This window comes from Oryzias melastigma, linkage group LG3 (assembly GCF_002922805.2).
Source record: "Oryzias melastigma strain HK-1 linkage group LG3, ASM292280v2, whole genome shotgun sequence".
Lineage (NCBI taxonomy): Eukaryota > Metazoa > Chordata > Actinopteri > Beloniformes > Adrianichthyidae > Oryzias > Oryzias melastigma.
Window position 1 is genome coordinate 30,976,634 of NC_050514.1, and position 13,272 is coordinate 30,989,905.

The 13,272-nt window shown below is 39.0% G+C and overlaps 1 protein-coding gene across 4 annotated transcripts in view; it reads left to right on the forward strand.

Moving 5' to 3' along the window:
* The window catches only part of phkb (phosphorylase kinase, beta), a 114,015-nt gene that overhangs the window by 22,729 nt on the left and 78,014 nt on the right, over window positions 1-13,272 (forward strand). For all 4 annotated transcript variants that reach the window (XM_024295238.1, XM_024295237.2, XM_024295236.2 and 1 more), the window contains 4 exons: window positions 3,243-3,342; window positions 7,644-7,751; window positions 8,141-8,221; window positions 12,912-13,027. In XM_024295238.1, coding sequence (XP_024151006.1) covers window positions 3,243-3,342; window positions 7,644-7,751; window positions 8,141-8,221; window positions 12,912-13,027 — 405 coding nt within the window. The remainder of the gene's footprint in view (window positions 1-3,242; window positions 3,343-7,643; window positions 7,752-8,140; window positions 8,222-12,911; window positions 13,028-13,272) is intronic.

Consider the following 13,272-nt stretch of genomic DNA (forward strand, 5'->3'; position numbering starts at 1 on the left):
CATTAGGTACTACATGCTGCATTAACATATACATGGGCAAGTTAATGGCTCATCAGTGACCCACCATGACACAACAATGGGCTCTCGAACTAAAGGGGGGGGACTCTTCCCTGCGCAAATTTGCGCAGGCTTAGGAATTCTAGTGTTAATATTACAACACCTCTGAAATATGCATGTCCATAAGTGATACGTTTAAATGCTGCTGGAATACGTTATTTATATATATTATTGGGGAATATTTGTTTAAAAAAGAGGCATAAGAAAGAGGGAGAATGTGAAGTTTCAGCAGATAATATTCACAATCGAAGTTTAAAGCGGCTGATAAGAAAACTCTGATGACCCAGCATTTTAGCAGCATTTAAACACATCACTTACAGATTAATTTTGTCTTTCATGGAAACATGAAAAGAGTCTCACATCAGATTTGTGCATGAATCTGGTTTTGTGTGTGCATGATTCTTGATTTCTGCGTAGTTTTTAAAGATTTTTGTGTGTAATTAGTTTCAAGGTTTGTCATTTTAATTTGTGCATGTTTAAATTGTTTATTGTATTTACATATATCTTGAATTTTATAAGTTTTGTGCTTATCCAGAAATGTCTTGTATAAGTTACAAATCAAGAATTTCGCACGCACAAATCAAAAGTTATGCACAAATCAAAAGGTATGCACCAATCAAGATCTATTAACACACAAATGAAGAATTATGCACGCACAATTTAAAAGTTATGCACAATCAAGAACTATGCAACGCACAAATCAAAAGCTACGCACAAGTCAAGAACTACCCACACACAGGTTAAGAATGATGCATGCACATATCAAAAGTTATGCACAAATCAAGAAGTGCGCATGCACAATTTCAAAGTTACTCACAAATGAGGAATTATGAACGTACAAATCAAGAACTACGCACACACAAATGGGAATGATCCTATTTTCTCTCCATAGCCTGTTGATCTCCAGCCTGACAGCCTTCCTCCTAACTCCCTCCGCTCCCCTAAACGATTGGTTACTGACTGCCTCAGTGTTTCAGACTCGACTCTCCAGCTTGACATGAATTTGATTTGATTGCGTTTTCCTCAGAAATGCTGATTTAGCCATTGATTTGTGCATGTTTTTGCAGCTGAGTCATTTGTCTTCAGTCGCGACGGCAGAACTCTGCCTCGATCATGGGCTGCAAAAGGAAAAAAATAAAATACTTTATTTCAGTGCTTCAAAGATGTTTTGTCACAATGCCAAAAGAATAAAGGGGAAATTACACTCCCAGGCAGTGAATGCAAAACAGAACTTCTGCAGGCAGGTGAATAATCAAAATTCAAAACTTGTGCATTATGGTGAGAAATCGTATTAGAGCTGCCTCCATTTTATAAGGAAGTGCCGCATTATCCAGCAAGTAATTTCACTAATAAGCAGTTTCATGGCCAGTTATGCTCTGTTTCCTTATTTTTTAATGTCAGGAATAGATTCCAAGTTGTGAATTAGCATTTGGCTTTTGTTCATTAAAGCTTCCTCCATTTGGCCCCAAAAGGTATTAATGCATTTCAAGACACTATGATCAATTTAAAAAGATTGTATTGACCGTCTGTAATCAAATCCTAATAAATAACCTTTTTCATGCACCTTAAATATAATGTCCTTTCAGTTTTATAGTACCTAAGTTAGATGGAACTGTAACAGCTGTAACAAACCGTCCCAGAGACCAACTGAAAATGAATAATGGTTTTGTAAATACAGCCAAGTGGAGGTTATTCTGCAGCTTTTTAAAATGGAGGATCAAAGTTAGGATAAATGTTGACAGATGCAAATGGACGAGGTTTTTCTTATTACTTAAACTGTCGGTTCCAACCCTGTTAAACCATTAAATAAAGCCTTAATCACAGCTGTCTTTATGGGGGACACAATTTGTCTGCAGGAAATAATCGGCTCAGGCTTCCTACAATTTCCTTCAAGTTAAATGTAAGATGTTTTTAAGACCAAGTCTATCAATTTATAATTCCAACAGTGAGTGAGCCTGGTCGGGCAATGTTTACAAAGCTCTTCAGGGACCCCCACTTCTTTTAGGCATCCCCCTCTGGGGTAGGAGTGGGTGACCCCTGCCTTGCTCTCCTGGACCTCCCACAGGGTGGGCCTATGGTTGCCTGGAGCTTGGGGTGGGTCTCCTTTGGGAGGCCCTGGCTCATGCTAGGGGTTTGGGATGCTAAAAACCCCTTGGTGGTGGCGAGGCTGCTCGTCTAGGGGTGGGAAAGAAGGGATTTTTGGGGGGTGGTGGACCCTTTGCTGGACCTCCTGGCGCGGCAGGGGTAGGACTGTCCAGGAGGTTGAGGAGCCCCTGGCGCGGTGGAGGGCTTTTTGGGGCATGAGGCCCTGCGCTGGCTCCCCTGGGGTGGCAGAATGGGGCTTTCCTGGGGGTGGGGACCTGCACTGGGCTCCCTTGCGTGGTGGGGAGGGGCTTTCTGGGGTTGGGGTCCCGTGCTGGCTTCCCTGGCACAGCGGGAGGGGCTTTCCTGGGGGTGGGGATCCGCGCTGGCTTCCGTGGTGCAGCGGAAGGGGCTTTCCTGGGGGTGGGGGACCCTTTGCTGGACCTCCTGGCGCCTCAGGGGTAGGACTGTCCAGGAGGTTGAGGAGCCGCACTCGGCCCCTGGCGCGGTGGAGGGGTTTTCGCTGCATGAGGCCCTGCGCTGGCTCCCCTGGGGCGGCAGAAGGGGCTTTCCTGAGGGTGGGGGACCCTTTGCTGGACCTCCTGGCGTGGTGCTGGGAGGGGCTTTCCTGGTGTGGGAACCCACACTGGTTCATGTGACCGTAAGGGTCATCTGTCGAGTACAACAAATAATCAAGCATGGTGTTGGTAATTTCATGGTATGGGCAAGGGTGATGGGACTTTTAATAAATGTAGCTAAGTGTTTTAGATGTTTACAATACCATATAAAGTAGGAGTGCCCAAATCCAGTCCTAGAGGGCCGGTGTCCTATATGTTTCCCAACCAACCTGCCACTGAAGCTCCTTTTTGGCTAAACACACCTGATCCAGGTGATCAGCAGCAGGTAAGGTTGCATTTCTGATAAAACCAGAAGGAGTCCGGCCTCGAAGCCTGGATTTGGACATTCTTGATATAAACTGATAATAAGTACTCCTTAACTTTGGATTTTTTTACTTTTTGTTTTATTTTTTGCTATTTCTTTCTTGGTCAAATATGACTTGGAGCAACAATATCTTACTTTCCTCAATGTTCCGTCTCCGACAGACGCATTGATGATGATCTGGGTCGGACGCATGAACTGGAGCATTCCACCATCAAGTGCATGAGGGGGATTCTCTACTGCTACATGCGGCAGGCGGATAAGGTGAGTTCTGAAAACTGGAAAACAGCTCATACTAGAGATCTGCTGCACGTCATTAAAACTGAACGGCGTCAGTCTTGCAGACTTCAGAAATCTCCCAGTGGAGGAGTTTTATTTGGAGATATATTTGCAGTGCGTACCTTTGAAAGCCGGTCTCCTTCATTCCGTCTTGACCCCGACGACCTAATTTAGGAGAGAGCTTTTCTGTGTCTTAATTACAAAGCTGCGTTTACACAGTTAATTACGCAGAGCGGCGTTTGTTACGGCCCCGTCTCCACCACTTATGGAGAACATGCTGCTTTTATTGAAGATCTGACATGAGGCGGTGGCTGGGCGGATGCAGCAGCTGGGACTCGCTCTCTGTAGTGTTTGAACAGAGAACATAGGAGGCTGGTTCTGTGTTGACACGGAGAAGGAAAACGGGGGAGAGAGTAAACTGTTGCCACATTTGGACTTAATGAACATCTCAGTTTGAGTGTTAGTCTCAGGTACACCTGTCGCCTCGTCACAATAAATCATTCAAACCAAACAAACGCAGGAACTGGTGTGATCAGTTGGGTCTCTTCCCTGTGAATTCAGATCAGAAGTTTGTCAGCAGGAGCAACAGTTTGGATCATTTCACAGGCAGGAAATGAAGTTTTGTTTGTGTTCACAATCCAACATCACAGCTTTTGTATTTCCAGGTAGATATAACATCTTAGTTTCTTGTAACATTGTATGGGATCATATCAGGATCATCTTAAAGTGAACAAAAAAACTGATTGAAAATTTTTAAAATACACAATGTAACTGAAAAAAAATTCACAAACAAAAGCCCCGCCCACATCAGCACCGAAAACTCAAAAATCAGAATTGAAATTGAAAAATGAGGCCTGAAAGTGAAGATTCAGAAAAGCAAAAAATATACATATAAAATTGAAGACTACAATTAAAAACAGCAGCTGTTACTTATGGATACATAATTTTTTAATTGGTGATTTTTGCATTTATAGTTTTTGAAATTCAAGTTTTCTGTTTTTTTTTTTTCAAATTTTCTTTTTTTTTTCAAATTTACAATGACTTGTTTTCATATTTTCAAAATGTTATTTCATTTACAACCTCTATTTTTCAAGTTTTCAATCTGTTTTTTCGTTCCCTTTAAGTTGATCCTGATTTGACCATAATGTTGGTCTACATTTTCATAAACATGCAGGAACTTATGCAGAAAAGCTTGAGGACTTCATCAGAAAAAGACCTATTCTGAGTCAATTGATTGTGCTTTTGTAGAACTGTAACCTGGGAACGGGTCTGCATGATTTGAGGAAAACTATATGATATTAGTAATCAATACTGCAATTACCATATAACTTCCAAAACATGAACAAAAAAATTACCTCTAATACATAATTTCAATTTCACTGCAACAGTTTTATTTAAATAAAGGTCGACGTAAATCATACAGCAATTTATCTCAATAGGAGATGATTTAGAACTTATTGGGGAAACACCAATCATTTAAAATTAACACTTTAGTTGTTTTTAAAACATAATGGTGTCTCTGTCTAAGCATGTGTGTAAACCTTTAAGCTCACTGTTCGCGGTTTACCCCGTCATTTGCGATATGATTATTGCTCAAGCTGATATTGTAATGTCGATACATTCTCGATTTATTGTGCAAACCTACCTGGGGAGTAACAGTTGGATACAGAGCGGCTCACCTGTGATAGGTGAGATCCCCATGGTAGAATAAGATAAGAGTTTACTGTCGTTTGTTCATGTTAAAAGTTCAAAACAAGTACATTTTTATTTGACAGTTATCGAGTCAGGATTATTTACAGAAAACAACAAAACACGAACAAGGATCATAAATAAAAATAAGAAAAATAATTTCGGTAAAACAGAATAATATGAATGAATTGCAGAGGGATGCATGATGCAGTGAAAACCACATGTTATTGTAGTGTCTAAACTTGTTTTCATTACAGATGTTTAAGGCTATCAAACCTCTCACTGATTCACTTCTCTCAGGGTGTATTCAGACTGGACACATTTGATCTGCTTAAAGTGAACCAGAGTTTGTTTCTCCCGATGATTCAGAACAAAGTTTCAGTCTGAATGCCTGGTCCGGGACCAGGAACCGCTCTCGGACCCGCCATTCGAGGTGGTTCATTTCCAATCAAACTGAACTCCGGTTTGCTCTGAGATTCCTCAGTCTGAATACAAAGCGGTCTGGGAGCAGAATAACCGAACTAAAACCAAAAATTTTAGATTTAAATGCCTAAAAATATTTATTACGCTCTCAAACTCAGTTCAATGATTTTGTTAAACGACTTCTTCAATGTTTTTGGTCGAAGCAGTTCAGCGTTTGGATCATTTCCAGTCTATGTTGACACGTTGATCTGCTGCTTTTCCAACTCATCCCCGTGAAGTGACTTGACTCTGTGAGCAAAATGAAGTCCTTTTCACCAAAAAGGTACTTTGGAGACATAAACTGCAGTGGCCGTTATAATTTGACTGTGCACGCTCATGCAGACACGCATATCCGACGCTGTGGGACGGCGGGAAATGGAGCCATTTCAGGAAAAGTAGGACAGAAGCTCTTTACTCTGACCTGAGCGCAGTAATGTGTGAGGACAGACAGGAGCACAAATGAGAGAACAAAAGGTTTTCTGAGAAACAAAGATAAAGATGTTCAAATAAAAAAACGGCAGCATATTGGAAAACTGGGGGGTAGAGGAAAAATGGAGACAGTTTGTGGAGGGTAATGACTGAGCGAGCCGAGACAGAGGTGCGGGAAAGAGAAACAAACGAGGTAAAAATGGGACAAAGGGGCAATTATTTATAACTGCTCGACAGGGTTGGCGGCCCAGCTGTGATTTAGTGTGCAGCTGAGTCGATGCAGCAAACGCGCCAAACCACCAACAAACCACGAAACACAAACCCAACTGTTGTGGAGAAACCCTGAAATTTATGCTGGAGTTGGACCAAAAACGGACTCTGTTTAACCTCCAGAACAAAACACACGGATGAACTTTCAAACGGATCACTGAACTTCAGACAATATTTGAAATATTGAAGTCAAATATTTGATTTATTGATGCATGTATTACTGAAAGTATTGATTTTTCTACTATCTACAAGGCAAAAAGCATGTTACAGTCCCACCCACATATTCAGAGTCAGAGATGAATTGCAGTAAAGCTGTGATTTACCTGCAGTCATTTACCTGCAGTCATTTACCTGCAGTCATTTACATGCTCCCAGAACAAGCTGCTTATAGAAAAATAGGAGAGAAGAAAACGTAAAGCACAATAGAACTGAAGTGGCTAAAAAAACAATTCATTGAGATACGTTGAAATGAAACTAGAATTTAGTAACGTAGATTCTGCTGAAGACCTACTGGGTTTGATCACAGACTAGAAGTAAAATGTAAGAAGTAAATGTTTTAGCTTAAACTTGGCATTTCTCTAAAGTTGACACTGAGAATCCTGTTCTTTTCTATTCTATTCTATTCTTTGTTCTGTTCTGCTCTATTTTATTTTGTTTTGTCCTATTATCTTCCATTCTGTTCTACTCTGTTCTGTCCTATTCTATTCTACTCTATCATATTCTGTTCTGCTTTATTCCATTCTATTCTGATCCACATTCTTTCCTATTTCTATTCTATCCAGTTCTACTCTACTCTACTCTACTCTACTCTCTACTTTGTTCTACTCTACTCTGTACTCCAATTTGCTCTACTCTACTCCGCTCTGCTCTATTCTATTTAAGTCTACGCTCATAACTCTACTCTGTACTTCACTCTGCTCGACTCTCTACTCAATTTTACTCTTCTCTACTATGCTCTTTTCATCTCTACTCGGCTTTCTACTTTACTCTGCTCTACTCTGTTCTACTCTACTTGACTTTACTTTACGTCAGTCTACTCTATTCTACTTTACTCTACTTCAGTCTGCTCTACTCTGCTCTACTCTACTGTGCTCTATACTACTTTGCTCTACTTTTCTCTGCTCTATTCTACTCTACTTTACTCCATTCTCCAGTATTCCAGTTTTTCATACTTTCTCCAAACTGACTGGTTTCATGGAGTCTCCAAGCTGATGAAAAGTTATTTTTTATCTTTTAAACTGAAATCTATCAACTATTTTGTTTGTTTTTTTTTCTTGAATGATTTAATTGACAATATACAAGAAACAAAACAAACCTTAATATTTTTTATAGACTGTGAATATTGTCTGTGTTTTTAAACTTCTGTCCCTTCGCTGTAGTTTCTCTCAGCGTTTTCCTCTGTGAGCTCAGACCTCCTCTCTGTCTGTGTCTGTCAGGTGGAGCAGTTTAAACAAGACCCCAGTCCCTCCAAGTGTCTGCACTCGGTGTTCAACGTGGACACCGGCGATGAGGTCTACTCCAACAGCGAGTACCATCACCTGCAGGTCAGCACGCCGACCAAACCCTCTGAGTTCTCTCTCTGCACACGGACCGCAGCAGTCGTCTGTTCTGGTTGATCTTGGTTGCAGTAGCAGGCGGTTGGAATGTAAATCATGCTGAAAGCATGAAGAGTGAAAGTTGTTTTTTAGTGAGCGGTTTCAACACGTTTACTTTCAAGCTGTTGATTCTTCCACCATTATTGATGAGGCAGCCCAAAGCCGGGGGCCTAATGGCCGACATAAAGCTCACGTCTCAGACTCCACTCTGTATAGGAAATCGAAAACAGCTGCTTTGACAAATTTGAGGCTAAGAGACGGAGTACAAATGATGCTCCTTTTCTTTCTTTTTTGTCTTGTTGAGACGGTGTCTGTCCCCGCTTGTGTCCTCGCTGCAGATCGATGCCGTTTCTCTGTTCCTGCTGTACCTGGTGGAGATGATCTGCTCCGGCCTGCAGATCATTTACAACACGGACGAGGTAAATAAAGCTCTAAACCACTGCAGAGGGGGTCGATCCGGGACGCCCACACACTCTCCTCGCCATTAGTTCAAATGATGTCAAAAAGACAGTAAAAATACATGGAAAAAGTTACGTTAATGATGAAATGTTGGTTTTATTCAGTGAAAAGAAGGAGAAAAATAGATCAATCGATACACATGGATATAATTTGTTTGGTAAATGAAAAAATAATGTCTTACGGGTCATAAATGATGAAGATCTTACACGAGCAGAAAAGAATAAAACCGCCAAAATGATTGGTTTGCTATAAAGAGTTATTTTTTTAACACTTATGTTCGTTTACAATATAAAACTCAATGATTGCTTCGTATTTGTGGTAATTTGGGGTTGACATATAACACTTAAATACATCCCATAATTATATTACAAGAAAAAAGCTTTAAGAATTATTATGAACCATATAGAGATCAATCAAATCGACTGTTCATCCAGTTTGAAATGCAATGATTTAGCTTGTTTTTTAATAATTTCTAATTAAATTTCACCTACAGATATTCAGAAAAGGTTTTTAGAAATCATTTTACTGCCTGAAAAGGAAAGAATTAAAAATAAAATAAACAGAGAGCATTTATGGAACAATCTAGAAAATTCAATCACAGACTCAAGAATAACTTTATGTAAAGAAAAATCGATAAAAACTAATATACTAAGTATGAAACTTGAGACTAAATGGATGATTCTTGACAATTTTTGAATTGATTTGTGATGTAATAATTGTGAGTGGATGCAGTAAATTCAGATTCAAACATTCTGTAGGAATGAAAGTGCTACAGTTGTGTAAAGGATGCAGTTATAGGATTTACTCGTCTTTCTACCTCTTTTTCATTCATTTTTTATGCTGCTGATTCATAGAATCAGATGTTTTCTTTTTGAATTATGAATGAAACAAGCTCAAAACTAAAACAAAAATCTTTAACTGAAACACTTTAAGCAATCAGAAACTTGAGACATTCAGTATCTGTAAGATAGTTTTCATTTTTTTAATTACCTACTGCAGTGATTTTTGGCTAATTTGGCATCTATTAAAGATTTTCGGCAAATTTAGAGCTTCTTTTTTAGCAACATGCTAATGTTTCTGACTAATTTAGTTTCCTGAGGAATTTTTGGCATTTTCAGATTTAGCTAGTATTTCAGCAATGAGCTACATGTTTGGGCTAATTTGGAGTTTAGCTCATATTTAAACAAAACACCAAATGTTTTTGCAAAATTTGTATTAATTAGGGATTTTAAAGCAATTTTACTACAAATTTTTCAGAAAATTGGGTCAACTTCAGTGCTGTTTCTTAGTACTTAAATGAAATTTCAAGTTCTTTAGCAAATTTAACAATTGCAAATACCTTATTGCAATTATGCAGTTAAAATAAATTGCATCACAATTTTCAGCACAAGTTTCAGCTTCAGCCACTTCTTTTAGCAAAAATCATTCACACTAGCATTATACAGGTAATGCAGCTTTTCTAGCTAATTTAAACATTATATATATATATATATTGTATATATTGTGCATTATTGAGCTTTTTTGAAATTCTACCATCTCTGCTGAATCCAGTAATTGATCCATGTTTTGCATTTTAGAAGTAAATATTTTATGACATCGTGTTCAGGCGTTTAAAACTGGTTTTCACGTTTTTTTCCCCAGTGAAAAATCTGTACTTAGTTATTTTTGAAATAGTTTATGAATCCTGCAGCGGCTCCAATGCAGGATCACCAGATTATTGCTCACATTTACAGCTTTTCTGCCGCCGTTTATGCTCCTCGTGAGCGGCTCAGTCGACTTTCACGAGGGAACCGTTTACATTAAATCTTCTCCCGGGATTCCTGCAGGTCTAACATCTTATTTGGCGGCGTTAAGTGAAAAGAGCTTTCCTCTAAATTTGACGTATCTGTCCGGCATCGCTTTCTGTCGTCTTTATGTTCGTCTCTTAATAAAACCGAAGCGACTTGGCTGTGAAGTTTACAGGGCTTGTTTTTCTGGGGTTTTTTAATGCTCTGCCTCCAGCGGCGGCGGCGGCGGCGGCGGTAACATCATTAATTCTGTCCGTTTTTACAGCCGCCTCATTTGCAGCTTTACTTAACGCTGATCTTTGAGGAGAAATCCATTTGTTTACCAAACGGGCCTTTGCTGAAGTCAGCTGTGACGGTCCAATATTAAGCTGCTAATGGGACTTCCCCTTCTTTCCTTTACTTTCACCCCCAAACAAATAGTGGCAACAGTTTGGCTCCGAGGATTTTTCCCCCACAAAGGTGACTGATTTTTACAGATTAAGCTGCACTTACTAGATTGCAGCTCGCATTGGCAGAATGTTATTAACTAGCATCCGGTCTACATCAGAGTTTGTGCTTTCCCTTGGACTAATTCGATCACAGCTGTATTTATTGGTTTGGCTGTCGTGCCCACGTCCGTGGACGGCGCTGGAAGCTGCATTGCAGCATTTTCTTCTTCCCAGAGAAAAACTGCTGCACGTCCGCGCAGAAGATGCTCTTTCCACCTCTTTCTGTCTCACGCAGCTTGAAATGGAGAAGGCTTTGTGAGCATTTCTCTTTATCATTATTGCTTATTTATTCTTCCGTATGTTTTTTGATTGGTAAAAACTCAATCACACTTTCAGCAATTTAAGCAATCTTGGTATCAAAACGTTGAGCTCGTTAAGGAGATTCCTGCTTGTACTTTTAGTATTTGTACCAAAGATTTTATGCAATTTTTGCAGCCCCATTGGAAATGAATGGAAAATTTAAAAATTTTTGCAATTTATTCAATTAAAAGCATGTTCAGGACAGTCATGGTTTTACTTTTATTTACGCAATTTTTGAAATTTTATGTAATTATTGAAATTTTACCCACATTTTGCTGGGGGGTTTTTCACACAATTCCAAGATTCTTCCAATATTTGTGCACTTTCTGCAAATTATGCAAGTTTGTAATCAAAACGTTCAGCATGTTCAGGACATTTATGCTACTGAGGTTTTTATGGCTAATTTTGAATTTAGCTAAAATTTTAGCAAAATCATAATGTTTTTGGCGTCTAATGAGGTTATTTGAGTTCTTTTTGATTTAAGCTAAAATTTTAGCAACATGTTAGCTTTTTTGGCTAATTTAGCATATACTATAAGGCCTTTTGGGCCAATTCTGAGTAAAGCTAGTATTTAAATAAATTGCTAGCTTTTAGCTAATTTGACACCTACTGAATTTTTTTGGTTAATTTTGAGTTCAAGCTAATATTTTAGCAACGTGTTAGCTTGTTTGGCTAATTTAGCATATATTAAGACCTTTTTGGCCAATTCTGAGTTAAGGTAGTATTTAAATAAATGACTAGCTTTTAGCTAATTTGGCACATACTGAATATTTTTAGCAATGTGTTAGCTTTTTTGGCTAATTCAGCATATTCTTAGGTTTTTTGGGTCATTTCTGAGTAAAGCTAGTATTTAAGCAAAGTTCTAGCTTATTAGTTAATTTGGCACCTACTGAAGTATTTGGGGATAATTTTGAATTAAGCTAATATTTTAGCAAAGTGTTCGCCTTTTTGGCTAATTTCGCATATACAAATATGTTTTAGGCCATTTCTGAGTAAAGATACCATTTAAGCAACGTGCTAGCTTTTTTGGCTAATTTGTCACCTACTGAGTTTTTTTGGGGGGGGGCTAATTTTGAATTAAGTTATTATTTTCGCTGCATATTAGCTTTTCTGGCTAATTTGACATCTACTGAGGTGTTTTGGGCTAATTTTTACGCATTTTTACATTTTTTGCAATTTTTTCAACGGGTTAAGATATTCTTCAAATTATTTGTGCAGTTTCTGCAATTTCTAGTCTCTTAGTAACTTTAGCATTATGCAAAAGCTTGAGAATCTTCAGCAATTACAGTAAATTTCTTGAGCAAAAAGCTTCACATATTCAGCAACCACATTCAGCTGAAAGCATTCACACTAGCATTATCACAGGTAAACTTTTCTTGTTAGTTTCCTTCTTTTCTTTTTTTTTTTTTGCATCACATGTTTAACTACATTTGTATTGGCTCGCTTTTGCAAATTCTCAGGAAATGCAGCATTGGCAGGCAGAGAGGGGACTTTGGCTGCTAAGCAGAAACATTCATTAAGATACCATTAAGATACTAAAAACTCTGCTTCATTAATCATGCAGCTCATAAAGCCCTAAAAAAAAGACACCTTTTCGCCTTTCACAGCTTTCTATGCCTTTTGCTCCTCGCATGTTTTAGCCTCACGACTCCTTTCTGCCCCTTTAAGGCTCTTTCCTGTTATTTCTGAGTTTTGGATTTAAGCTGCACTGTTTAAATTCACTGTTAAAGTTTAGTAAAACTGTAAAAAAATACCCCAAAAGCAGAAGTGATCACAAGGAAATACTTTAATTGCAGTAACGTAACAAGCGATTGTGTGGGCTCACAGATTCACTGTTTAATTAAAGCTTGAAGCTGCAGGGAGACTCTCACCTTGAGAGCTGATGAAAAATCCGCTGTCTTCATCTTTTTTGACCTGTGAAGGATAGAATCACTCGCCTCGCCACAGATCGATACCACAGGTCATTTGTTCCCATACATACCAGCACGACTGTTTATGCTACTGAAGATGAAATCCTTCTCTGTGTGGAGCGTTAGCTCCTTCAGTGCTGTGACTCTGGCTTCTCCCTCTGACAGGTTTCCTTCATCCAGAACCTGGTGTTCTGTGTGGAGAGGGCCTACAGGGTTCCTGACTTTGGCATGTGGGAGCGAGGCAGCAAATACAACAATGGCAGCACAGAGCTGCACTCAAGGTCAGTCGGGACGTATGAATGATGTGATTAGGGGCCAACGAGTGGAAGGTCCAAGTTCTGTGTGTATAAGACGAATTGAAGTTGGAATTTTATCATGTAATTTCCTAAATTTTTAAAATGTAAGAACCTCAAAGGCTAAGCTAAAGCCTTCAGGTGGATATGGTCTGTCTGCAGGTGAAAAATAATAAAGAATATGGTCACAGAGAAAAATATTTGGCACTCCAAAATCAATAGTTGGAAGTCCT